General features: G+C 41.7%; 5 protein-coding genes across 6 annotated transcripts; 2 read left to right on the top strand and 3 right to left on the bottom strand.

Annotated features, from left to right (window-relative positions):
* The first annotated feature begins 4,290 nt into the window (after positions 1-4,290).
* LOC116416806 lies at positions 4,291-4,888 on the top strand. Its single transcript, XM_031926598.2, has 3 exons — positions 4,291-4,431; positions 4,508-4,634; positions 4,723-4,888. Exons 1-3 carry the CDS (start codon positions 4,309-4,311, stop codon positions 4,788-4,790), a joined length of 318 nt encoding a protein of 105 aa, XP_031782458.1. The 5' UTR covers positions 4,291-4,308; the 3' UTR covers positions 4,791-4,888.
* Positions 4,889-5,128: 240 nt separating this feature from the next.
* LOC116416803 (testicular acid phosphatase homolog) lies at positions 5,129-8,527 on the top strand. The gene is made up of 6 exons (XM_031926595.2): positions 5,129-5,298; positions 5,382-5,483; positions 7,194-7,441; positions 7,509-7,674; positions 7,816-8,148; positions 8,232-8,527. The coding sequence occupies exons 1-6, from the start codon at positions 5,194-5,196 to the stop codon at positions 8,397-8,399; spliced, it is 1,122 nt and encodes a 373-aa protein (XP_031782455.1). The 5' UTR covers positions 5,129-5,193; the 3' UTR covers positions 8,400-8,527.
* Positions 8,528-14,646: 6,119 nt separating this feature from the next.
* Positions 14,647-15,647, bottom strand: LOC116738536 (extracellular ribonuclease LE-like). Its single transcript, XM_032598047.1, has 3 exons — positions 15,577-15,647; positions 14,925-15,441; positions 14,647-14,844 (listed from the first exon to the last, which is right to left on the bottom strand). The coding sequence occupies exons 1-3, from the start codon at positions 15,645-15,647 to the stop codon at positions 14,698-14,700; spliced, it is 735 nt and encodes a 244-aa protein (XP_032453938.1). The 3' UTR covers positions 14,647-14,697.
* Positions 15,648-17,179: 1,532 nt separating this feature from the next.
* Positions 17,180-21,183, bottom strand: LOC107980900 (ribonuclease Oy). Of its 2 annotated transcripts, XM_016984014.3 has the most exons (5): positions 20,918-21,183; positions 20,156-20,687; positions 19,383-20,081; positions 17,447-17,960; positions 17,180-17,372 (listed from the first exon to the last, which is right to left on the bottom strand). In XM_016984014.3, exons 1-3 carry the CDS (start codon positions 20,977-20,979, stop codon positions 19,941-19,943), a joined length of 735 nt encoding a protein of 244 aa, XP_016839503.2. In that variant the 5' UTR covers positions 20,980-21,183; the 3' UTR covers positions 17,180-17,372; positions 17,447-17,960; positions 19,383-19,940. The 2 variants fall into 2 exon arrangements, with proteins under 2 accessions (XP_016839503.2, XP_016839502.1); XM_016984013.3 differs by lacking the exons at positions 17,180-17,372; positions 17,447-17,960; positions 20,156-20,687; positions 20,918-21,183 and adding exons at positions 18,104-18,513; positions 18,590-19,133 and having other exon boundaries at positions 19,383-19,660.
* A 155-nt stretch (positions 21,184-21,338) lies between these two features.
* LOC107980902 (ribonuclease Phyb) lies at positions 21,339-22,414 on the bottom strand. The gene is made up of 3 exons (XM_016984016.3): positions 22,236-22,414; positions 21,650-22,160; positions 21,339-21,584 (listed from the first exon to the last, which is right to left on the bottom strand). Exons 1-3 carry the CDS (start codon positions 22,292-22,294, stop codon positions 21,438-21,440), a joined length of 717 nt encoding a protein of 238 aa, XP_016839505.1. The 5' UTR covers positions 22,295-22,414; the 3' UTR covers positions 21,339-21,437.
* Positions 22,415-25,077: the final 2,663 nt, after the last annotated feature.

Genomic DNA, 25,077 nt, shown 5'->3' with positions numbered 1-25,077 from the left:
TACACACACACACACACACACACGTCTCGCGCTATACTCGTTCTCCTTTCTGATGCCGCGCGGAGCTTTTGTGCCGACCCTCGTGCTTCCGCCTCGAGTGCGTAATAATGATAATAAGAGCACGCGCTCTTTGAGATTTTTTTGCTGCCCTACTCGCTGAGAGAGACAGTGGAGAGAAAAAGAGCCGGGGCGAGCTTTGTTTTGCGGCGCAGAGGGAGTACAAGGTACGGTTATGTACAGACGCTCGTTTGAATGCCGCGCGTCTTGTTTGCTCTGGTTTCGGTGGGGGAGAGGCTATTCGGCCGCTGTGCTAAACGTTCGCGATGGAAAATAGTCCGAGACTCGAGTGAAATTGCGTTAAGGCCGGGAGAAAGGCTATTACGGCGGAAAAAGGAGAGAGAAAAATCTTACGAGCTTAGAGGGCGCTATTTCCAAAGTGGACGTTAATTATTGCCGACTTTTCGGGAACTTTGCCGATAGTGGGTTTAGAAAAGTGTCGAATGTCGTTCTGTATCCGAAAGCATAAATCAAAGCAGTATAGCTCTATACAGCTCTGCTACGCAGTATGCGCAGTCATTAATCAAATCTCTCGAAATATAAACGCGATCGGCTCGTCCGAAATTCCTACACACTATATGTACGTGTATCGAAGCTTCGCGCTAACTCGATTCGCGCGCGGCTAAAAGCCCTCGAGCACAATAAACCCAGCAGGCGGCTATTTATCTATTCATCTACTCCACTCCCGCGGACGAGCGGCTAACCCGATTAGGGGACTTTCTGCTCCCAGACGAGCTTTATTGTATGAAATATATACATATATATATAGCTATATATACACGCGGACGCCGGAAGTTAACGCGATTCTCGTCAACGCCGCCGCGTCTTGCCTGTGAGTCGGCGCTTTTTTGATTGATTCGCCCCGATCGCGATAAATAATTCATCCGATCGGTGCGCTCGCTTTAACTTTGTTTGTTTTTTTTTTCTAGTCGCCTCGCCACGATGCTAAATTGATTATAGCGCCGGCGGCAGCAGCAGCGAGTCGCGCGCGAAAAAAGTGGAAACGCTGCACTCGACGTCATTGCGTTAATTATTCGCCGCACTCAAATTAATTTCGCGCCTTTCTTCTCTCGCTTCTACACTTCTCTTTATTTCGAGCTGGCACACTTCCGAAAGCTCGTTTGCTCTCCCGCCGGCTATACACTATATACTTCTTTGTTTCACCCCCAATTTCGTTCCTCATTATTTTCGCTCGTCCGCCTGTACGACGCTATATAGGTATACTATACACGCACCAGCCGTGTGCGTCTCTGTCTCTCTAATGCAGCATCGTTGCGCGCTTAAAATTCATAACTGGCTCTCGATGAAATTCCTGCAAAGCTCAAAGAACGCTAGCTCTACTGCGCTGCCTCCGGGAAACTTGGCGTATTATAATTATCCCGAGATGTGTAAGGGAGAGTATGTTTTTGTCGGCGGCGGTTGAAATTAAAATTTTTCCAATAAAATATCAATGCGGCGACGTCGAGCTCGGATATTTTATAATTAAATTCGCGCGCTGCGACTAATCTCGCGACAGCGAAACAACGGCAACTACACCCGCATAGGTATACATTTAGCTATATACTGCAGCAGCTTTATTAGACACGTCCATCTCGAAATTCCCGCTCCCGGCAAACTTTGCACTTAATACGCGACCGCGCGGGTGTCCCTCATTAATATTTATAAGACCCGCGTGTACTGCAGCTCAGCTACACGCGCGTGTGTCGCGTCTGACGCATCTCCCCAATCAAAGAAGCCGATGCTCTAATCGAAATTAAAAGCTCGAGCGACTATAATTCGTCAGAATTAGCCTAATAGCGGTAGCGACGCTTAGCTCCTGTTTGTTTTGCTAAACCGCGTCGGAATTCTCCCTTTCGTAAACGGCTTTATGAATGGCAACTACGAAAATAGTTTCTTCCATTACCCCGCGGTATAAAATTAAACTCGATCTCGCAGCGATCGGCTTCAATTAATTCCGCCATTGAAAGCTCTCTCCGAGTGTATATTCCAGCGGAATTATATACGGCAACGATAATTATGAAAATTTAATATTTCAAAAGCGGCTCGAGTATTAGCGAAGTTCGTTAAAAAGCCCCGCGGGATAATCCTCCGCGGAGAGAAAAAAGAACGTAATAACGTATGCGCGCAATTTGCATCTCGAATCCGGTGGAATTAGCAAGTGCAGAAAATCCCCGCGCTCAGTTTTAGAAAAAAATAGCCATAGCCGCGGCCGGCATATTCTCATTTGGGTTCATTAGGCGCACGCGATGTTGATTCAGCGAATGGAGAGAGCGAGTCGCGCGCGGCATAAGGGACTTGATTATATTCTTAAACGGTCTGTGGGCGCGTCGTATTTTTGGCAGAGGAAGTATGTAGGGGAGACGAGTGTGTGTATACGTCTGCGCTACGCCAGGTTTGGCAGACCGTGCCCGCTGCGTTTCCTCGAATTAGCCCCTCGACGGTGTCCTTTAACCGCCAGCGGTTCTCTTATTTTTTCGAGTTTCGCGTCGCGCGCGTCGAATAAAGTGGACGGGTATTTCGCTCGCATATGGAACACACACGTGCTGCTCCGAACCAATCTAACTCTCCCTCCCGCGCGCGGGGCGAGAGCAAACTCGAGGAATTTTTAAAGTAAACTCCGAAACGAGGTAAAAAGTAAATTTCCTTGTTTCCGTGTCGTCGGCGCGTGAAAAGCAATTCCGGGCCGAGAGGGATGACTCGCTCTCTCGAACAAACTTGCCTGCGTCAGCCCTTTGTCACACATCACCCTTCGCTCCTCGACGACGACTTCTTGACTCGACGCCTCTTCGACGCTCGGGGTAAATATTTGATGCAATTTTTCGACTCGAGACTTATCAAGTGATCGAAAGTCAAGCCAGACACCTGTGCCCTCCGTGCTCTATTCATTGGCAATGTAATTTTGCCCGCGCGCGCGAGAGAGGAGAGAAGGATGAACTGTTAGGAGAGAGAGAGAGAGAGAGAGAGAGAGAGAGAGAGAGAGAGAGAGAGAAAGAGAGACGAGTATATCGCATAAGTGTAGAGCGTCTGCCTCGAGCCTTATTTGGCAAGAGCGAGTCGATGCCGGTCTACTCGGGCCCTCTCGATATACTCTTCGCGCTTCGAGCGCGTGATTTATGAGGCTTTTATTATACGGCCGCCGCGAGGCTTCGCGCACTTTTTCCGCGGCCATTCTCAATGATCTTTGAATTCCTCCGGATAATTAAATGTATCTCGATCTCCGCGAGCCTTCGTGCTCCATATATTTATAAATCGAACGCACTCGACGAGGCTTACACACACACACACACACACACACTCCCCGCGCACAAAGTGTACATCCGGTCCTTTAATCTGCGCGCGGGCGCTTTATACGAGCGGCGGCGCAGTCGCACTTGTAATATTCCTCGAAACGACGAGGCATAAGTTCGGCGCGCGGTTAAAGTATGAAAGCAAGGCTGAAATAGCACGAGATAATAAAACTCGTTGTGCCACAAGAGCGGGAGAGGGAGAGAGAGAATCGCGGGGAAAATTTGATATAAACCGGATGCGTAATCTGCTCTCTCGTCGCGGGCGAGTTTATATGCTGAGCGCGTCAAAACTCACGCGCTGCGCGCGGTACGCAGGATTACGCGCGCCCTGCGCGGGGGTTAAGGTTACAAATTCGGTAAAGTGGATCCGGGGGACAAAAGGAGAAGACGCGCGCGGCGCTGCGATAATGTGCTTTGCATTTTTTTAAGATTCTTTCCGAGAGCGCCGCAGGATCGGATCTGTATGTGTATACGGGGGATGAACATTTTTTGGCTTTATTTTTGTAAGCTACTCACACACCCTCTCTTATGGGCTCGAGGATATATTGCGGATACCTTATGCCCGTAATCTCATTATGGCGAGGAGCTTATACGCTTCTGGGTTAACCGGCAGCGTATTTTTTTCCGAAGCTTGAAAAAAAAGTAAATTTTGTTTTTGATTATACAGTTCTGAAAGTTAACGCTTCTTGTTGTTCGATTATTTATGTTACAATTATTACGTGACCGCGGAGGGCGAAAAAGAAGAAAATGTGAGAATCAAGCGATTACGAGAACAGTATACTATCAAGATCTCGCACCTCGAATTCGCAACGGTTGAACAATGGACAATTGGACATCCTAGATGATTTATTACACGCGTTATACCTCTCAAATACACCATTTGTCATACGTTTCGGCGGAAATCAATTATGCGAATTCGCAGGACAATTATTCGAGGTAGTAATTGCGGGGAGAATTCAAGTTCATGTTTCGGTATAAAAGGATGCGCGAGAAGCCGAGGATTCATCAGTTCATACGTGACATCAACATGAAGTTTGCACTATTCCTTGCTATCTCTGCTGTGCTGCTCGTCGCCTCTGCTTTGGCGGTAAGTTATATAAGCTTTGTGAATATTTTGAATCCGATGGCAAAAGGGTCGAATGATTGGATTGAACTCTTATTAGAAGCATCATGGACCACCGGGACCGCCATCGGGTCCTCATGGCCCACCGACCCTGTCTACTGGAAGTAGCGACAGTGAAAGTGGCAGCAGTAAACAATCGAGCAATTCTAGTTCTGTTGGCCGAAATGGTAATTCTTCGATATTATAGTTAGCTTTTATTCAGAAAATTCGAGTTTTTCTAAACTTTTATGCTTTGTGGGATTTGTTCGGGAGTAGCGAGAAGTGTTTTTCAACCTTTGGATCACCTTCGGCCACCACAGTCTACACCATCTACCTCTGAGTGATCGAAGCTTTTAGTTGAACGTAGCTTTTTTGAACATGTAAGAACAGGCCATCTTTCACCGAATATAGCGCTTCAATAAATTTTTACATTATGCAAATAGTTTTCAGTGTTTTTCCTATTCTTATATCTTGCCCATACGTGACATTAGTACGAATAAAAATCGTAATGATTGCAAAACAGTGCATTTTCGATTTAAATTTTTATTTATGCAACCAATTTCATTTTCCTGTTATCTTATCTGGTACTAAATTTGAACGCTAGAATATTTATCTTGTTTTGATTATTTTTATGTCCGATTAATGCTTCGTCATATTATGTGACCTGTATTGAGCGTGATAAGCTATCGCAATTTATGAGTAAACCGTCAGTCTTCCGTTTATTTAACATAGCAAAGTCATACTGGAATGAAACAGATAACATTGTTTAAGTCTTTCATTTTGTGCAGTCTTTTAAGTTGTCAACTTTGTAATGCAACAATGAGTGCTTTAAAACTGGAACTCGTTCAGGTTGTAAGTATACGAAAACAGATCAAGCATAAAACAAATATTTATTCTAATGGTCAATTAGAATTTGGTTAAGTTATTCCACTCAGGTTTTTAGACACGGTGCACGCACACCAGGTCGTATAGAAGCTGAGCACATCAATGCCACAGATCCAGAGTTGTATCCCGAAGGTTACCAGGAATTAACAAATGTAAGCAAGATTATTATTCCACGATAATACTATCTATGCAATTCAAAAGAACTAAAGAATTGTCAATCACTGGCCTCTTCGCGTATCATTTCATCATCGAAAATCACGCATGAATGGGGAGTGATATAGAGAGTGTGTATATGTGTATGTGCGCGCATGTGTATGAGAGAGGAAGTAGTCTAGGAGCCAGGGGGGTTTTCGTGGCCGATGGAGGTCCAGTCAGACACCAAAGTTTTCTAAGTTTATTTTGGCCCGCTGATCACGAATTTCGAGGGTGTTTTGCATGAACGTGTAAATTAAAAAAGTTATTAACAATTTAATTGTTTAAAACGCTGTAACAAGCAGACATAATACAAAAATTATATTCTAACGTTGAAAATACCTTTCATTTTCACGTAGAAATAGTCTCAAATTTGCAGAAATCAAAAAAATTAATTACAAGTCGAGTTATTGCAAAATTAGTGAATATTACTTGCATAATTCACCTTTTCCATCACTATTTACCGCATAACTTCGGTTCTATTCCAAATTTTTCAACTCAACACCTCTCATTATGAGCATAAAACATTTCTTTATCGATATCTTAACAAATATTTATGATAAACATTACGGGAAAAAAATTATAACGCAAAATATTTAAAAAAAAAAATAGTAAAATCGTATTTTTTTTGTTTATGACCGATTTTGACCATCTTTTTTTTATCAATGAATAATAAAAATAGTACAGAAGTATTCCTTGTTTAAAGACGAATAATTTCATGTACCGTAAAGTTTAATTATCAACATTTATCCGCCTGAAAAATGTCCGCCAAGAGGCGTTGATGCGGCGGCGCAAGAAACAGCACGAAGAGATACGAAGCTTACAACGGGAAGTCCCTTGACATCATAATCTGTGGATTCGCATTGTGACTCTTCTTTAGGTAACACATTTAATTTATTTACAAAGTTTTGTCAATAAATTAATTTCATACATGTCAAGCGACTTACCGTTGTGAGCTTTGTATCTCTTCGTGCTGTTTCTTGCGCCGCCGCAAGGTATTTTCAAGTTAGAATATAATTTTTGTATTATGTCTGCTTGTTACAGCGTTTTAAACAATTAAATTGTTAATAACTTTTCAAATTTACACGTTCATGCAAAACACCCTCGAAATTCGTGATCAGCGGGCCAAAATAAACTTAGAAAACTTTGGTGTCTGACTGGACCTCCGTCGGCCACGAAAACCCCCCTGGCTCCTAGACTAAAGGATGCGAGGGACGGAACGTGAGGTTTAAGAGGAAGACCGGGTTATGTCATAAACCGAAGAAAGCTCGAGGAAAGATTTTATGAGTGAATCGAGCGAGAAGGGTTTTATGAGTTTATGATAGGAGGGACGGCGGAAAAAGCGGAGGGCTCAGCGCAAGCGCTGCACGTGGGGAACAGGCCAGGGCCAGCCGTTGGGCCCGAGAGCGACCGACGCATGAGTGGGTGATGACGCACGAGTAAGGATGAGTGAGGGTGAGTGGAGGGGGCAGGTACGGCCAGGGTGCCGACCGGCAGCCCCTAGGAGGGTTAGTTCTAATCCTGCCAGCGCAGAGCGCAGACGATGTAGCCAATACTTCAAATATACTGTTTTTACTAAGAGTCTAAGTCTTTCTTTCACACTTCACCTCCGTACATCCCACATGCATTTTGCAATTAAGTCTTTTATCACGACGTATTCATTAATTTAGGAAGGAAAACAGCAAGCTTACAAATTGGGCACTCTGTTACGAAAAAAATATGACGAGTTCCTGGGCACTCACAATCCTGAAGAATATTTTGCCACGACTACTGATTTTAATCGAACAAGAATGTCTTTGCAGCTAGCTCTCACTGGCCTTTTTCCCACTGTGCCAGGAGATACGTGGAATGACGAGATTTACCAAAACTCACGTGATCCGAATATCGTTTACGTTTTGATACCGTTTGATACTCCAAAGTATGTGTGTATTGACAATTGAATTCGTTATCATCGATGAATATTTTATTTTCTGTGCATATTCAAGGTATAAAGATTTGTATCCCAGAATACTGACTAATTCGAGTGAATTTCGACAAAATATCTCAAAATACACGGAGTTCCTCGAGATGATGGAGAACAATACTGGTATTCCCTTTAAGCAAAATGTCATCTATCATGCAGGATGGACTTGTCAAGCGATACAGTATCACGCAAGTATAATTAAATATTTTAGTTCGGACACAATGAATATGCGATTTTCCGGAGATTAAATAAATGAGAGAAACTCATCCATCGTAATCGAAATCGTAAATATAGTATGATTACGATTAAAAGCATCGGGACACTTGCAGAAAGCTGCGCATCTACCACTTCCAAGCTGGTACACGGATGAATCAATCGACAGGAATCTTACTGAACTGTACAAGCTAGGTCTCGACAGCATGTCTCTGACGACGCAGTTAAGGAGGTTAAACGGTGGCACACTGGTCAGAAAGTTTATCGAAAATATCAAGAACAATCGCAAAGTCGCACTACCGAAAAAAATGTACTTGTACTGCGCTCATGACTTGACTCTGAATGCATTTTCCAAAGCTCAAGATGTCGAAGCTTTTTATCTTCCACCGCATGGCAGTGCTTTGATCATGGAAAAGTACACGGATTCTAAGAAATCCGAATACGTAAGGGTGAGTCGAAGGTTCACAAGTGCACGATTAAGGTTGACGGTGCTCTAGATTCGTATAGAATGACGATTTTGTGTCGATTGCAGATGCTTGCTTGGGATGGAGTTAGTGAAAACTTTACATTGGTGAGAATAGGTAGCTGCGAGGAGTTTTGTTCATTTGAAGATTACTTGAATATTGTCAAGAATAACGTTTCAACGGATGAAGATATAGCTTATCTCAAAGGCGTTGCGGATGAAGGAACTTCTTCATGAAACGTCGAGTGTAATGTTTTCAATAAAATCAAGGAACAAGGATTTAGATTAATTTTGTAGCTGAAAGGCATGCATGCACTTTTTTGAAGACAAAACCTTGCGGTTAAGTAAACTGTTGTATCCAAAAATTGCTTTGATTCAGTATTTTTTAGAAACTCCTCCACTCCAGGTTTTGTTTCCCATAGAGGTAATTCGACGAGTTAAAGAAAGCAAGCTTCAAAACTTTAAAAGCTCCCGCGACAAGAGGTAAAAAGTTAATCCGCGCTTATGCTCACTGAATATGCATGCCATGCTATCGAAAGTTTTGTATAACGTAAAAACGTGAGCGCATCTTCCTCATACCCTCTGTTGCGGATACCTTACACCCCTAATCCCATTACGTCGAGAACCTTACACCTTCCATAGGATTATCATTTTTATTTTCAAACTTTAGAAAAACCATCACGACAACGAATTTAGTTTCAACGTAAAGACTCCTAACTCACTATGTGCGCGTACCATAAACACGAGTATACGCGCATCTCAAGGGCCAAGTACATGCGGAGGCACGCGCGCCTGCACGGCCAATTAAACGCGGTCGATTAGAGGGCTCTGCAACTATATACCCCACACACACATACACGCGATAGGCACTTATAATACCGAAAACGCGTGCGCGCGTCACGTATCCGGCTTAATTTACGCGGCCGATAATGTTACCCGGCTGTAGATCTCTCTCGCGCGCACGCTGCAGCACAAAAGCTCGAGCGCACTCGCACGCGCTCTCTTGGCTCCGCGCATACAACGCGTTACCTGCGCGTCGAGGGCGCCTGAGAGAGAGAGAGAGAGAGAGAGAGAGAGAGAGAGAGAGAGAGAGAGAGAGAGACAAAGGAGAACCGAGATTTTCTGCGGGACCAGCGCTTTTTCCGCCCTCGCGCGCCGTCGAGAGTATTTTCGAGGGAAACGCGATGGGGGTTGACGTTGAATTTGACGCTTTTCCCCTTTTTATATTTTGCTCATGCTTTTTTTCATTGAATTTTGTGCGATGTATCAGAACTGGACTAAAATATGGCTTATCGAAATTCTTTCAGAACTCCTCGACGAACTCTACTGATCCTTTTCTAAGGGACATGGACCCGCTCGTATAAAACGTGCGTCTATCGCTCTTTCCGATGGGGTATGCTATTGTTCACCAGATAATTATATGCCTGCATGCGTGCTTGAAGTATTGAGATTTATTTTCATCGTTGTAACGTTTGTGCTTCTACTCGCATCCTCTAAAAAGAACAGACAAAATTCCCATCAGGTCCAAGCAAACAGAGAAAAAGGTAAGCGCGAAAAAGAGCGTCGTACGTATCTCCCAGAGGTAAACAGCGCCAGGATGTGGATAAACACGCGGCGAAGGTAACGACGTTACCGACCCAAAAGCGCAACCCGAGCGGGGCGCGCGGTCCCCTTCAAAGAAGCCGCACACTGCTGCTGCTGTGGCGGGGGTAGCTGCTCTCGTTCTTAGTCATCTCTACCCCCTCGACACTCTCTCTCGCTCTCGCCCCCCCCCCCACCCTCCTATACACGCACGTATACACACAGGCGCACGTGGGCCATCACCCTCTCACTTTTCCTTTCGCTCGAGCGTGGCTGAGCCGTTCAGCGAACGTTGTAGGGGGGAGTGCGCCTACCTTGTGTATTACAGGGGGGAGCGAGAGAGCCAGGCGCTTTTTAGAGGGGCAACACCCTAGTGCTCCGACCGATGGCTGCCCAGTCCGGATGTTCTCTACTCGTGTCGCGCCGACTCTTCGATATTCCTTCTCGCTAGTTTCTTAAATTTTCGAGCCTCGGCGCATGGCTAGAATTTCGTGAAAAACTTGCCGGAATCCGCGGGGGTGGCGCGTCGGAAACTCGCGATCCTTTGTCGTTCACGCAGCCGGCGCGAGTTTGCGCGTCGCGGATATTACATCCTAGTGCGGCTCTCGCGCAGGCGCGCGCCCGCTTTGTTAGCCTCTCTGTCTGGCCAACGTGGCGGCCAGGACGACGACATGTGCGTGGCTTAGACTTTTATCGCGGAGTGTGTTTGTGTGTTTATACCCCTGTGGCGAGGATTGTTTATATTCGAGAGTTCGCGGCCGTTTATATGTAATTGTGACATTGTGATAAGGGATGATGATGGCTGCCGACGCTGCTGGGGGTTTGTTGCTTCGCCGCGGGGGTGGGAGTCCATGCTTCGCCGGTGCTACTACCACTGCTGATTATGGCTGGTCGATTGATTTTGCCAGTCGATTATATTGATTCTCGGCTGATTTTAGCCAGTCAGGTGACTCGCCGCTGCTGAGACGTAGTTGCGCTCTGCTGAACGTGACCTGTAATTTTTCCGGATTTTGTTCAATGACTTGTTTATCGTTTTAGTTTTATTTGAAAATTGACGTGTTCCGGGAAGTGTGCGTTGTTGCTTTTGAAATTTTACGGTGCATCTGTGAGCAATGGCTTTGGCGAATAGGCTTGCGGTTTATGCCAGTGAAACCGGCGTTATTGCATCGCATCGAGTGAGTCATATCATCGTGTCTATGTGTGCCCGGTACACACTATTACGGAGCGCATGATTTTCCAAATATCGGGTGTACTGAGCAAATACATAAATTCAAATCGTGGTTTGTGAGAGAGAGAGAGTGAGTATTCGTCCGCTGTATAACGTACGCTGCGCTGGATATTGATGCAGCCGAGCAAACATAACACGAAGGGTGGCTGCTCTAATCTGTTTTATCGACGCGTACAATGTTTTCGGTTGGCTCTCTATAAACACTCTCACGCGAGAATTTGTTTTCGATGTCTCGTGGCTTTACGAGTGCACTTTAAATTTAAAAGCAAGAACCGCTGTTTTCGAAAAATTTGTTTATTATTAATTTTTGCCGAATTCGTCGACAGAGTAGATTTTTGTATGGCGTTGTAAGAGTCCCTTAACTGGCACATCCATACAAAAAATACTCTCGACGCTTTAACATCATTCCATTGTTTACGTACACCGCAAACAAACTCAAACGCATTATTCTACAGTCCAAACGTGACTGCTCACAATTAAGCGCCTAACAATATAACGAACGGCGGGTATTATCGCAATGGATGGAAATGTCATTTGCGTCTAAAAAACCAGCAACACAAAGGTTAGGCGCCATCCGGCACTCGAAGGGGGAAATCCTAAAGAAGTCGAGCAGATGTTCGAAACAACAGCCGCAGCAGCAGCAGCGTGGGCTCCGTCAGTAGTAGTATCGATCGCCGCGGCTGATCGCTGCAGCCGTGAACCTCCGAAGTTCACGGGCAAGAGACGAATAAGAACATGGAATGTGACGTAGACGATGCGTTAGAACGAAGTCATTTTCGTACGATTTATTGGGATCGCTTTGGTTTATAAATTTGTGAAAAAAGAAAAAGAAAGCAAGAAAAATGTACGGAAACACGCCGATCTTTTTTGCCGAGACGCTGAAATGGCAAATGGTCAATGTGTACCAGCACCCCATCAGATTCGCCGCCATAAGGTATATTTCTATTTTTTGATTTTTTTATTTTTTTATTTTTTAGTCAAAAGTTAGTGTGCTATAGAAATTTGGAAAATTTGATCGCCCATTCCGATGCGCAAATCGAGACGAATGCGCTATCTCTTTTCCCGACTAACGTACCCTCCATACGTTACCCGGTTGGGGGCACGTACGTGGTAGGAATATATCTTTGCACTCGGTCAACCGTATCTTCTTGTAAAAAGCTGTATTGAAAGATTTACGTATCAGTATTTTTAACACGCGTGCATTTGGCAGTAACCACCTTTTGTTGCTACATTAATGACCAACGAATCCCACGAAATTACATTTTTTTTTTTCATATCTCCTTTATACATGCAGTCCGTGTTTTCTTCCCCCGCTTAGTATTCGGCGACCATCGCATCGGCCGAAATTTAGCTATTCACCGCCGGCGTATCTTTTCATCCTGATAATGTCGCGCTTTATTCGATCCTCCTAAGCGCCAAGTCTCGTAATAAGCCACGGCGATGAGCTTTTCTCAAAGGTACATAACCCAAAAAGGGAGCGAAATGAGGAATGGACGCGACGAGCACTGGAATCCCAAATCGTTCTTTGCGTATAATCGCCAAGTCCGAGCATCTTCTGCCCCTGAACGACGGCAACGCTCCGCGCAGTCGGGCTGCTCGGTTGCACTGCTTCAGCGGCACGCGTATACGCGCTGTTCCGTACTTTATCGAATCCACTATTAAAAACTACTCGGCTTTGATATCCGATATAAAATATAATACGCAGTTTCAAAATGTGCTTTAAAAATTACGACATGTAGTCCTGAAAGCCTCGTAAAACTCCGGCTCAATCTCGAGCTCTGAAAAAAAAAACTGATATCCCTTATATACCCGAGAGCACTTAGGTATCGATGCACTCGTGCCTCGAATCGCCGGCCCAGTGTATAGCGAGAATGTCACCGCGGCGTAACGTAACGCGAAATATCCAGAGAACCCCGCAGGCGATTCCTTCCATAAATACCGGGCCTGTTATATAGGGAAACTATTTCCCGGCACAGGCAATAATAACGCGGCTACGCGCGTCTGGCCTTAAAATATATGGTCATCGTCCTGTTTTAGCGTCGCGTCCTCGAGGAATCCAAGCCATACACGCGCGTCGTCATACATAAAGGAAAACTATTCCAGCACCGTGTCCAGCGTCTAGAAGACCAGTTATATAGGTGCACAAGCTGCGGGAGGAGGAGGCCGGAACGTATATAAATGCCCGAGGGTTGTTTCGTCGTATACAGCGCGTATACGCGTATAGATTCAATCACGACCCTCCTGCGCGCGGAAACTCGTGTTGGGAATCGTAAGCAGTCGACGCCGGCAATTTTACCAAAAACTCTTTTCCGTCCCGCCACCATTGAATTCGCTTTGCAGCTATTTTTTTTTTGTCCAAGCGAGCGAATTTTCCGTTTGGTCATGGGTAGATCGTATTGTTTCAGAACTGCGGTTCGGCTATCGCGAAGGAAAAGCACGTCTACAATGAAACTATTAGTCACGATAACATTTACTAAAGCGGCGTTGGCAGCATAAACAATGGAACATTCTTTTATATTCCAACCACGCAGCAGCTGGCGCGCTCGCGAAACGTCCGCATTTCTATATTAAACAAGACGCAAGATAAATGGTCAGCGAAACTGTTTACCCTTACGCGCGGACGTTCCTCGTCCTTATTCGTGAGGCGAATGCCACTGGGAGAAGTCGGCTATCAAGTTCGACCTCCCGTGCGTTTCTCCGGCCGTAATTACTGCGTACGAATCGTGCTGCTTTTTCATCAGCTCCTCGTTGCCTCCTCTCTCTCTCTCTCTCTCTCTCTCTCTCTCTCTCTCTCTCTCTCTCTCTCTCTCTCAGGGGTCCGTCTTCACGGTGAAACTCGGCGGTCCACCCATTTTAGGGTATTTTATTGCTCATCTTCGTGGTAGATATGGATTCGGCAAAGTTGTTGCTAATCGTTTTTTGTATATGAAACGTTTCTTAAAAACAAAACGCCATTCGAGCGAGAAAAAACCAACCGAACAAAGAGAGATGCGGGAGAGCGAGGAAATGGAATTCCCATCCATCGAATTCCTTCGCATCGGCCTGCGGCTCCTCTCCTCTCTCTCTCTCTCTCTCTCTCTCTCTCTCTCTCTCTCTCTCTCTCTCCGCAACTCATCAGCATACGCGCGAAAAAAGTCGAGAATTCTTCGCCGAGACTCTTATATTCTATATACAACGCACGAGTGCACTTCCCACCACTGTTTCGTATAATAGACGCATGCATCGCTAGCTACGGCTACCGCGTATAGATATATAACTGGGTCACTCGATTTGCGATTCATAGCCGATAAAAATCATAATTCCATCGGCTCCGGAAGAAATTGAATATCTCCCTCTCTTCGAGCCTTCGAGCAATCTCTTATCCGGCTACGGGGCTTCTACCCGATGAAATACACTTCCAGTCGGACGCGCTCGCTCGCACTCTTCGTTTCATTCCCTCAACCCCCCTGCGGCTCTGCAGACGTTGCGCAATGTGATGCGCGATAATGCAACAAGCGAACGACGCAGATCGGTTAAAGGATTCTCTATTAAATCTAAATTCACGAGGGGACGTCCCTCGGCTTGCTACACAGTGCGTGGATACTTGTTGTGCGCGTATGCGTGTCAGTGCTCCGAGATCGAAGACGCGTGTGGATTTTGCGTGGGCGGATTTACTGATAGGCGAATGAATTTCTTTTATCAAAAGATCGTTGATTTATTCCGTAAGTTGGATAGTTTAACAATACATCAGTGACAAGATTTCAGAGTTTTGGGATACACCACCTTTTTGTTGTGTTTGCAGCCTGGAAAACCTGCGTAAGACACACAATTGATTGGCCTGAAAGACTTGTCTAAGCATATGTAAGCCTCGAAGAGGTATTGCTCGCCGTTTTTCTGAAAAAAAGTATAACGTGCGTCAAGTAAAGTAAACGAGGAAACTTTTTTCAATAGAAAAGTAACTGGTATAGACTTACCGGATTTTTGACGCATCCTAATCGACCTTCTACTCCTAAAACATTGCGAATAGCGTTGAACACTGCATTGTATTCGTAACTGCCACCTGGCTGAATATTTGCTTTTTGTAGCAACGTTTTCATGTTATACGTGTCCAACAAGTTTAGCGCTTTGGAAACGTATTTCTTGATCGAATTGGTCTCGGGAACTCCAGCTGCACAGGTGCCGTGTTTTTTCCATTCATAGCTCCAAAAACGTTGATTGGTGAAGCCTGACTTATAAGTGCGCCATTTAAGACTCATCTCGTGCTTCAAAGCTTCGTTCACCGAATTTGGTCTAAATCGCGTTTCGTCGTCACAATTGGATGGGTGATTTCCATTGTATCTGTTAGGCCACAATCCATGTAGGCTCCAACTGTCTGACAGCTTATTGCACGAGGTACAGCTAGAGCCTGAGTTTTGCCAATTTTCGGTTAGATCCCAGCAAGAGGTCTGAGGACACGACTGTGCTAGTAAAAAGTAGTCAAATTTTTCCCCACTGGAAGCAGTTTTGCCATATTTAATTATTAACGAATTCAAGTAATAGTAGGCACAATAAGGAATTTAATCAAAGATGAAAATTTCAAACTCGGTAGAAAGTCATAAAAATGAAAATAATAAGGGCCTTGTTTACCTTAGATTTAGATGAGCAGCTTCGGATAGTGTTAGCAATGCTAAAGCAATGAAGAGGGCGTGTTGTAACATTGTCACAAGTATGCGTCTACTCGAAAAACTAATACACTAGTTCGAAATGATATTTTATTTTGATACCATTTATGTGAAGTATATTTCTTATTTTACAAAACTAACGATTTGTCCAAATCGTGAGGTGTAGTTTTCAGTCATCATTCGTTTCATGAAATGTCAATATTTGATTCTGCATAAATTACTAAAACATATATACAATAGATAAGAACCTCGAAGAGATTATCTTAATATTGTAAAGAGATGTACTCTATCAAGTCAGGCATGGTATTGAAAATTTGCATACAGCTGTTACGAATATAATAGAAAGATGTTGTTGCTTGTACTACAATAATACTTATTGTAATAAATTCACAATTTATTTTATAAAACCTTAATTAATAATTAATAATAATTACAGTAATCAAAATTATTTTTAAATATGTGTATAAAAAATGTTAATGTATTGTTATGCATAGTTTTTATCGTATTTATTTGTTATGGACAATGATATTTAAAAAATATTTTCTTATAACTACACACAAGGTTTCAAAGCTTTTTATTACTTATAGCATTTAATATCATACTGTTCTCGTATTGGCCACCTTGTTGAACGTTTGCTTTTCTGAGTATTTTTCCCATATTGTACTTATCTAACAAGTCTAAAGAATTAGAAAAATATTTCTCTAAAGTGTTAGTTTCGTTAATTTCAGTAGCACAGTTTCCGCGCTTCTGCCATTCGTAGTTCCAGAAAAACTGGCTTGAATACTCAACTTTTAAGTGGGCCATTTACTATTCAATTGATCTATTAAAGCTTGATTCAATCAACTTGGCTCTAATTGCATTTCATTTTCGCAATCAAGCGGATACGTCCCATTGTAATTATCTGGCCATAAACTATGCAATGTCCAAATGTTCGACCGCTGCTGCACAAACTACATTTGCAATTTTGCGAATTATTATTTAAACTCGAACAAACAGTTTGCGGACAAGATTGTACTAGTAAAAAGTATTGAAATTTCTGGTCGTAACTATTAGTAAAAAAAATTGTTTATTTTTCGTATTATTAAGCTTAACGAACTTATTTATAAAATTTAAATAAATAAAATACTGAAAAACTTGGTTTTAATTTTACCTTTGATTTACACGAGTAGATTCAGCTAAACTATTAGCAATACTGGTTTAAACACTAAGATTATTTTTAACATCTTCGTGGATATTATTTTTATGCAAAAAAAAATGAACTCTACTTCACGGTGTACTCGTATCTCAAATAATTTAAAAATCTCTAAGAATACTTGAAATTGGATACACTATCTCTAAGATATCACTTATTACAATATTGACTTTAGTTTTATATGAGGATAATTAATAAACAAAATTTCCAGAATTATTCATTGTATCTACAATTGAGCTAATATTGCTAAAAGTACTGATTTATGTGAATTTACATCTTTCTTCACGATTGCTAAAGAAACCATCCCCATTACTGGGCGAATATAAAGGATTTTTGATACAGCTAATGAATTATGAAATAGTATTTAATGCTGATCTATGGTTGCAAATAATTATGTATCTTTATTTGATATAAGTAATATCAATTAAGCATTACTGACAAGATTTTAAAGATTTAGGATATATTATTTTTCCTTTTCGTTTGCAGGATTGTAGATTGTGACAATCGACCAATTTGAAAGATTTGTCGAAACATATGTAGGCCTCATAGAGATATTGGTCGGTCGTACCCTAAAAATAGAATTAAGTTAAACGAGTTAATATAAAATTAAAGCAGAAGAATTTTGTTAAAATCTCGTACTAACCGGATTTTTACGACATCCTATTTGGGCCTTAACGCCCAAACCATCACTAATAGCATCAACCAAAGTGTAGTAGTCGTATTGGTTACCTGGCTGAATATTTACTTTCTCAAGTAACGTTGTCATATTGATTTCATCCAACAAATTTAAAGCTTTAGAAAAATATTTTTCCGGAGTGTTTGTTGCTTTAAGCTTACTCGCACAGGTTCCGTGCTTTAGCCATTCGTAGTTCCAAAATTTTTTATTCGAGAAATTTAGTTTATAAGTGGGCCATTGATCGTTAAGCTGATTTTTTAAATCTTGACTTAATAAGTTTGGATTGAACTCCTCTTGAAAATCACAATTAAACGGATGTTTTCCATTGTAATTATTTGGCCATAGTCCGTGTAATGTCCAACTGTCCGACAATCGCTTGCACGGATTACATGTAGTATTTTGCCAATTTTTATTGACAGCCCAACAAGTAGTTTGAGGCCACGATAGCGTCAATAGAAAATAATCAAACTTCTCGCCGTAGCTATTATTAATAAAAAAAGTATACGAAATATTATAATTCATTTTGGTGTAATGATTTATGATTTATACAATGTATTATCACACATAAAATATAACTGTTGTGAAATTTTAGGATCGTTATGTTTAATTCATTCAAGTCGGTAGTTATCTTTTTGCTTTCTACAAGAAGAATCTTAAGCATGTCAATTTTATTTAAGAAAGTATTGATGTACAGGAAATAATAGCATATCAGTAAATGTTACTCTTTTTTCTGACTACATAAGTTATTATAAATATATAAAATGTATATAAATTCGACTTAATACATACAAATTAATATTTTTTATAATATTACGACTAAACCTATATTTCTAAACAAATATTGTTCAAAACGTTGACTTTTTCGTAAAGATCTGTCAAAAAGATTAGCAAGATGCAATGTTTTTAGCGTAAGTTATCTTCTGCTTTTTATTGCAGCTACTCAGAAAACCACCTTTATTATTACAATCCGTTAATTGAAATGATGTATCAAAACAAATATAAATTTCTAGTAAATACTGCCGATCACTGGAACCCTGAAAATGACATGTTTATTAGAAATCGGTCATCATTTTTTTTTTCTGCAAATGGGCATGAAATTTAACTACTGACCGAGGGTTTACCACAACCGAAAAATCCGTTAACTCCTAAAGCATTGCTTAATGCCTGAACAATTCTACTGTATTCGTAATCGTGACCTGGATGGATGTTTGCTTCTTCAAAGATCCTTCCCATATTGTACTCATCTAATAACTTAAAGGCTGTGTTAAAATATTTTTTTAAAGAATTAGTGCTAGCATGCCCTGACGCACACGTCCCGTGCTTTTTCCATTCGTAGTTCCAAAAAGAGTCGTCACTCATTGACAGTTTATGACTGGGCCATTTTCTTTGTAATTCCGATCTTAAATTTATATCCATTTGAGCCGATGCATAGTTTTTTCTATCTGCACAGTGAGCTGGATGTCTTCCGTGTAAATTAGAAGGCCATAATCCATGCAAAGTCCAATTTTTCGATGCGGTTCTTCTGCATGGACTACACGGGGAATTTACATGGCTCCATTTCGAGTTTAAATCCCAACATGCAGCTATAGGCCATGACTGGGCTAATGTAAATACATCGAACGATTTGTGTTGTAGATCGCTTGGGTTATTTAGTCTATAAAAACGATTGCGATTTTTGGTTAAGGTGCGGGTGCTAATCAATAGTTAATTTATGTGAATGATAAACGGATCGTAATTTGAAAGCGGTTCAAGATGATGTTTCATCCTAACAATACCCGGCTTTTAAAATTTGAAAGCTCTTTACTTCAAAGTCAACGATTTATTGCATAACAACGCAATATTTATCTTGCTATTATTTTACCGCACGTAATTTCTGTATTTACGTTTACTTATAACACTTTACCTTGGATTGTAGTTATCAGCAAAGGAAAGTGATGCACATGCAATTACGCAAAAAAGTACGTATTTAAACATGTTATTGATGATCGATATCGGAATACTGACTATTACTGTTGCACAAAAAAACTAAGACTAAAAATTACAATCAATCTTATATAGGTTTTTTCGGAAGTTAAACTTGCACGTTTATTTAGATATTTTGCCTCGTGTCTCGTGAAAAATTTCATTGCACATTGTAAAGTCATATAAAATTGAACATTTAAAAGCATTTGATTTGAGTCTAAAATAGATTTTTAAAAGTGTAAAAAGTATGTTAATAATATTTAATTCTAATGAATCTACTACTATTAATTTAATCGAGTTATATTGATTCAATAATCATTAGAATGTTTAGGAGAATTATTTTTTAGATTGATTTTGTATAAAATAACTCAATGTATATAATATGTACAAATGTTTTAAGCACAGAGTAATACAATGTACTCGCTATAAAGATGCTCTATTACAGATAAACTGTGCTCCGATAAGATACACATTTAGATTAAACTTCAATTGCGAGATCTCAACACGAGTTCAAGTTCGCTGGGTACTCGACATCTTTGCTCTTGCAGTTGGTTGTGCTGTCGCCGATGTTACAGTTAGTCAATTTGAATGATTTATCGAAACACATGCTAATTTCGTTTAGATACTGTTCCTTCGATACCTAAAATCAACAATATACATTATCTATAAACTGTGTCACATCATAAAGAAAATAGATTATGTTTTAATACCAACCGAATTCACAGCGCACTTGACGTACACGTTAACTTTCAACGTGTTTTCAAGCACGCTAATAACATCCTTGTACTGGTACTTTTTACCAGGAACGATTCCGGAACTGGCCAGGATCTTTCCTACGTTGTAGCTGTCTAATAATTGCACACTTTTGTTGAAGTATTTGGGTATGGTGCTGGTGCTGAGAACATCCAGAGCGCAAGTTCCGTGTTTCTTCCATTCGTAGCCCCAGAAAGCTTCGTAGGTCATCTTCAAGTTGTAACTTGGCCATTTTTGTTCTAATTCCGCGCGCAACTCATCGTTGAAAAGCTTGGCGTTGAATTTCGGCTTGGTACTGCAGAATGCCGGATGTTTTCCTTGGAGCTTAGAAGGCCACAGTCCGTGTATCGTCCAACTTTGCTTGTCTTTGGGCATTTGACAAGAACTGCACTTTGTCGTTGCGGCTTCCGTCCATAGTTCATTCAAGTCCCAGCAACTGGTCTGCGGCCAGCTCTGGGACAGAGTCAATACGTCAAAGTCGGTCGCATCGGATCTGAAAAATTGAAAATTTTGCAAATGAGTCTCGATTAAATCGTCAACTGCGTCGCGCCAGTACAATAAATTTGTATCGCTTACCGAGAAGTACGCGTTTGTAATACCTTAGGACTTTATCATTTCCCGTGTGCAGGTAAGATTATATTCAACCTCATTTTCAAGTTGGTAAAAATCCCAGCGGTCACTCTAATAAATTAGCAATAAATTATAATTTTAAACATCACCTACCTCACTGCACTGCAGGCGAGTAACACTACTGTTACGATGAAGCCGATCTTTAGGTCGAACATCTTCTAGCCTCTTCTTAACGATCTCAATTGTAACGGCTAACTTGGTGGACTGAGATTTTAGTGCCAACTAAGTCTAATAAGACATTGCTCTTTTATAATATTGCAGAGATAGTGATCACACGCTCAACGATATACGTTGATAAATTCCTTGCGTACGAGCCTCCTCCATGAGACGCGAGATCTAATCGCGGTCGGTCTTTATCCATCGTACCACGACTTGACTCACGTTTACTTTGTTGCCGTTCTTACTATAAGAATAACATTATTTTTCCTCAACAAATACATAAAATAAACTTATTATTATAAACGCTTTCCTAAAATGTGGAAGCTGTCAGATAATACTACAAAATAAGCATGTATAAAAATTTAATAGATATACTAATTTGTATAATAACATGGATATTACAAATTATTGCTATAAGTATTGCACATGCATTATTTTATTACATGTCATACATTTACTGAGGACACGTTTTCAAGTTCGCTGGATACTGTAGAGTAGGGTTCTTACAGTTGGTTGTACTGCCACTGTTTTTACAGTTCGTTAATTGGAATGATTTATCGTAGCATATATTGACTTCGTTGATATACTCCTCTTGTGTTGCCTGAAATTCACGATAATTATCAATTAATTGCGTCACATTGTAAAGTAAATTTATTGAATACCAACCGAATTCGTGGCGCACTTGATTCGCACATTAACTTTTAATCTGTCTTCAAGTGCTTTCACAACTTGACTGTACGGGTACTTATTACCGGAAACAATTCCGGCACTGGCGAGCACCTGCCCTGCATTGTTTTTGTCCAACAATTCCACACTTTTGCCAAAGTACTCGGGTACACTGAATGGAGAGCAAGTCCCATGTTTCATCCATTCATAGCCCCAAAAGTTAACGTTGGACTTCTTCATGTTGAAGCTTGGCCATTTTTGATTCAATACTGCTTTCTGGCTGTTCAATGACTGAGCGTTTAATTGCTCTGTACCGCAATTTTCCGGGCTCCTTTTATTCTTATTAGAAGGCCATAGTCCATGTATTGTGAAACTTTGTTTATCTTTGGGCATTTGGCATTTACTGCACTCTGCCGTCGCGGCTTCCGCCCATAGGTTATTCAAGTCCCAACAGCTAGTCTGTGGCCAACTTTGAGCCAGATTGTATATTTGAAATTCGACTGCATCGGATCTGCACAATGGAATAGGACGGTTATGTATATAGCTTTAAAAAAATTAGCAATTCGTTATTTGCAACGTTGCTTACATTAGTACGCTGCAGGCTAGTACTACTGACACGATAAATCCTGACTTCAAGTCGAACATACTGTGTTCTACTCTATGTTTGAAGATCTAAAGTGTAACGACTGTCTGGATAAACTGGCTGGATCAACAGTAGTGTCAACTTAGTCTATTAGCGTAAAAACTAACAATAACAACGCAAAAGTTAATCGCGGTTCGTCTATTTATCCATCGCTACACGAGTTCACTTACGCACGCCTTATTATTACCGTCATTATTATAATAGAAGGATAAAAATATTTTTCCCTACAAAGTACACAAATTGAACTAATTATTATAAACACTTTCCTGAATCGTGTATAAAAAGCTACACAATCACATTTCTATATCAATTGAAAGAAAATAAAACCCAATTATGTATGTTAACAGTTGAAAAAATATATTAATATTATTCGTAAGAATGTCGAGACATATAGAGTTAGATTGTCCGATATAGATTCATTCAGATCATATCTCATTATCAGCCACATTGTCGTAATCGATTGTTTTCTAATCGACAATTACATTATCGCCACGTTTCATTCAATGAAATTCAATTAATTACGTCAGCCGTTAAAAAGTTGTATTAATAAAAAAAAGCACACCATCGCAAGTAACAAAAATATCTATTCCCGTTATCGCGTACGAAAGCAGCGAACACAGGCGCAAATGTAATTTCCCAAGCTCAATTGCGAGATAACTTCATCGCGTCTGTAAAGGAATTTCCACATCCGTTGCCTTATACCTATACATCACACAGAGGCGGGTATTGATTCACGAAAGCCACATCAGGCGTACGACACCGGCTGGGCTCATAGGTGCGTAACGAATGAATTCGGATAGGATGAGCCAGGCCGAAATAAGCGAAAGTGGACATATCAGATTCCATTTTCCAATCAGAGAGAAACAGGGATGCGTTAATTACGTTCCGCCGCACGATTGGTCCAAGCCTATAATGGAAACCTGAAAAGACCAGACGCTAGCTCTCGTCTCGTTTTAGCGGAGAATTCGCGCTCGAAAAAAAAGAAACAATATTTGCTCGGCCAATGTATATGGCCGCGTTTTCGCTTTAATCTCGTATTGAATTTTCGCTGCGCAGCCGGCGGTTATATTCAATCGGAAAATGAAAGAGCATATTTCCATACGCGCTATACGTTTTTCGAGGGAAAATTCACGCGCGACCAAGCTCCGTTACACGTGCGCGGAAATAGTACCGCGGGCTGTTTCGCAATTTTAAATTCAAAATAATTCCGAAGAACAAAAAAAAAACGCGATATTTTTCCCGTAAACACGATTGCCATTTTTTCTTCTCTCTCACCCTTGTGTGTGTGTGTGTGTGTGTGTGTGTGTGTGCCGAATCCGTAAAAGCACAGACAGAGGATGAAAACAATGGTAAGTGCTTTTCGCCGCTAAAGAGATTTCTCCCATTGTGCAGTTTACGCGTACTTTCGTAATTTCTTAAGGGATTTTCGCGCGCGCAGACACACCCCCGCGCATTACGCGCGCTCGCGATTTCTCGCCCCCGTAAATCCGCGCGTATATACGCTTTTACTTTTATTCCGCGCGCGCAATCCGAATAATTTCTCTCTCGCAGCTCCTCTGTTGGGAAGTCGCGCGGCAGTCGGTTTTATGCTCACGCACTAAACAATCGCGCCGCACGCACCTCTCTATATATCCGCTCATTTACAACTCCTGCTTTTTGCGGCCGTTCTTTCTCGATCCGGCCGTTTTTCCGCCTCTTTACTGCCGCGCCGAGCGTACAGCCGCATTGTTCGGCTCTCTTTATGACGCGCTTCGCGCCTTTTTTTCGAGCAGACGTGTTTTATCGTTCTGATATTATACCCCTATTCAATAAAATACTCGGAAGCATCTCGTTATCTAATCGTATCGCGATATTTTTATTCGGAGCATTGGTGATTCCCCGATGCGTGTGAGGCACCTGTTCGACGATCAGCAATCCATTCTCATTTCAGAAATCGCTCGGCAAACAACAACTCCATCGACACAGTTATTTCATCGAGTCGTTGGCGTGAAAGCCCTCTTTTGAAATCCTCGCGCTTCACGCGCGCCGAAGCTTTCCGGAATTGCCCAAGCCACGACAGTGTGTACCATAGACTCCTCAATCGCTCACCATTTCGAAAGCACGTGTAAAAGCATGCATGTGTCACGGTGGCACGTGCGCGACTCTATACACGCTTATCGGCGTAAAGCTTCGTGTGATTGCACTACGACGACGGCGATAAAGAAAATACTTATTTCGACGTGCGCGCGCTCTTTCGTTTTATCTCGACGTTTCTCGCTCAATTGTTCGCGGCCGGACTCGTAAAAGCCCGATCGTATTTCACCGATTCGGAGATTCGGCCAGCAGAGACAAAACAAACCGTGTGGGAGGGAGAGGCTGCATTTAAGGTTATCTGCGAAGCTCTCTCGGGCTTTTTACGATTTTACCCCGTATTTTTACGCCTTTTTATTCATTACTCTTTGTGTTAGGGAGAAAGCGAGCAGGCGGAAGGCTTTACGGGATGCCTTGGGATTACGTTGGCTCGGATTTTACACGCGTGTTTAAAATTTGCAGCCGCCGTTGTTTTTGAAATTCTTTTTTTTAGTTCGGCGATCGAAAGTATAACTTATACCAGAAAGCTCGTAAAAATCATACGTCCAAGCGATAGCGTTCGCGGCTTCTGTTTTTTTTTTATGCACATCGTAAAACATATTCTTCCACCTCCAAAGCATCTACGACGATCTATCTCGTTATAAAATCCCGATACAATAATTTATAATTTTTCTTCTCCTTCCACACATTGTTGCGCAAATAATACAACCCCCGC

The sequence above is a fragment of the Nasonia vitripennis genome, chromosome 3 (genome assembly GCF_009193385.2).
Source record: "Nasonia vitripennis strain AsymCx chromosome 3, Nvit_psr_1.1, whole genome shotgun sequence".
NCBI lineage: Eukaryota > Metazoa > Arthropoda > Insecta > Hymenoptera > Pteromalidae > Nasonia > Nasonia vitripennis.
Note: the sequence above shows the minus strand (reverse complement) of the source record. Positions and strands in the feature narration are given on the sequence as shown.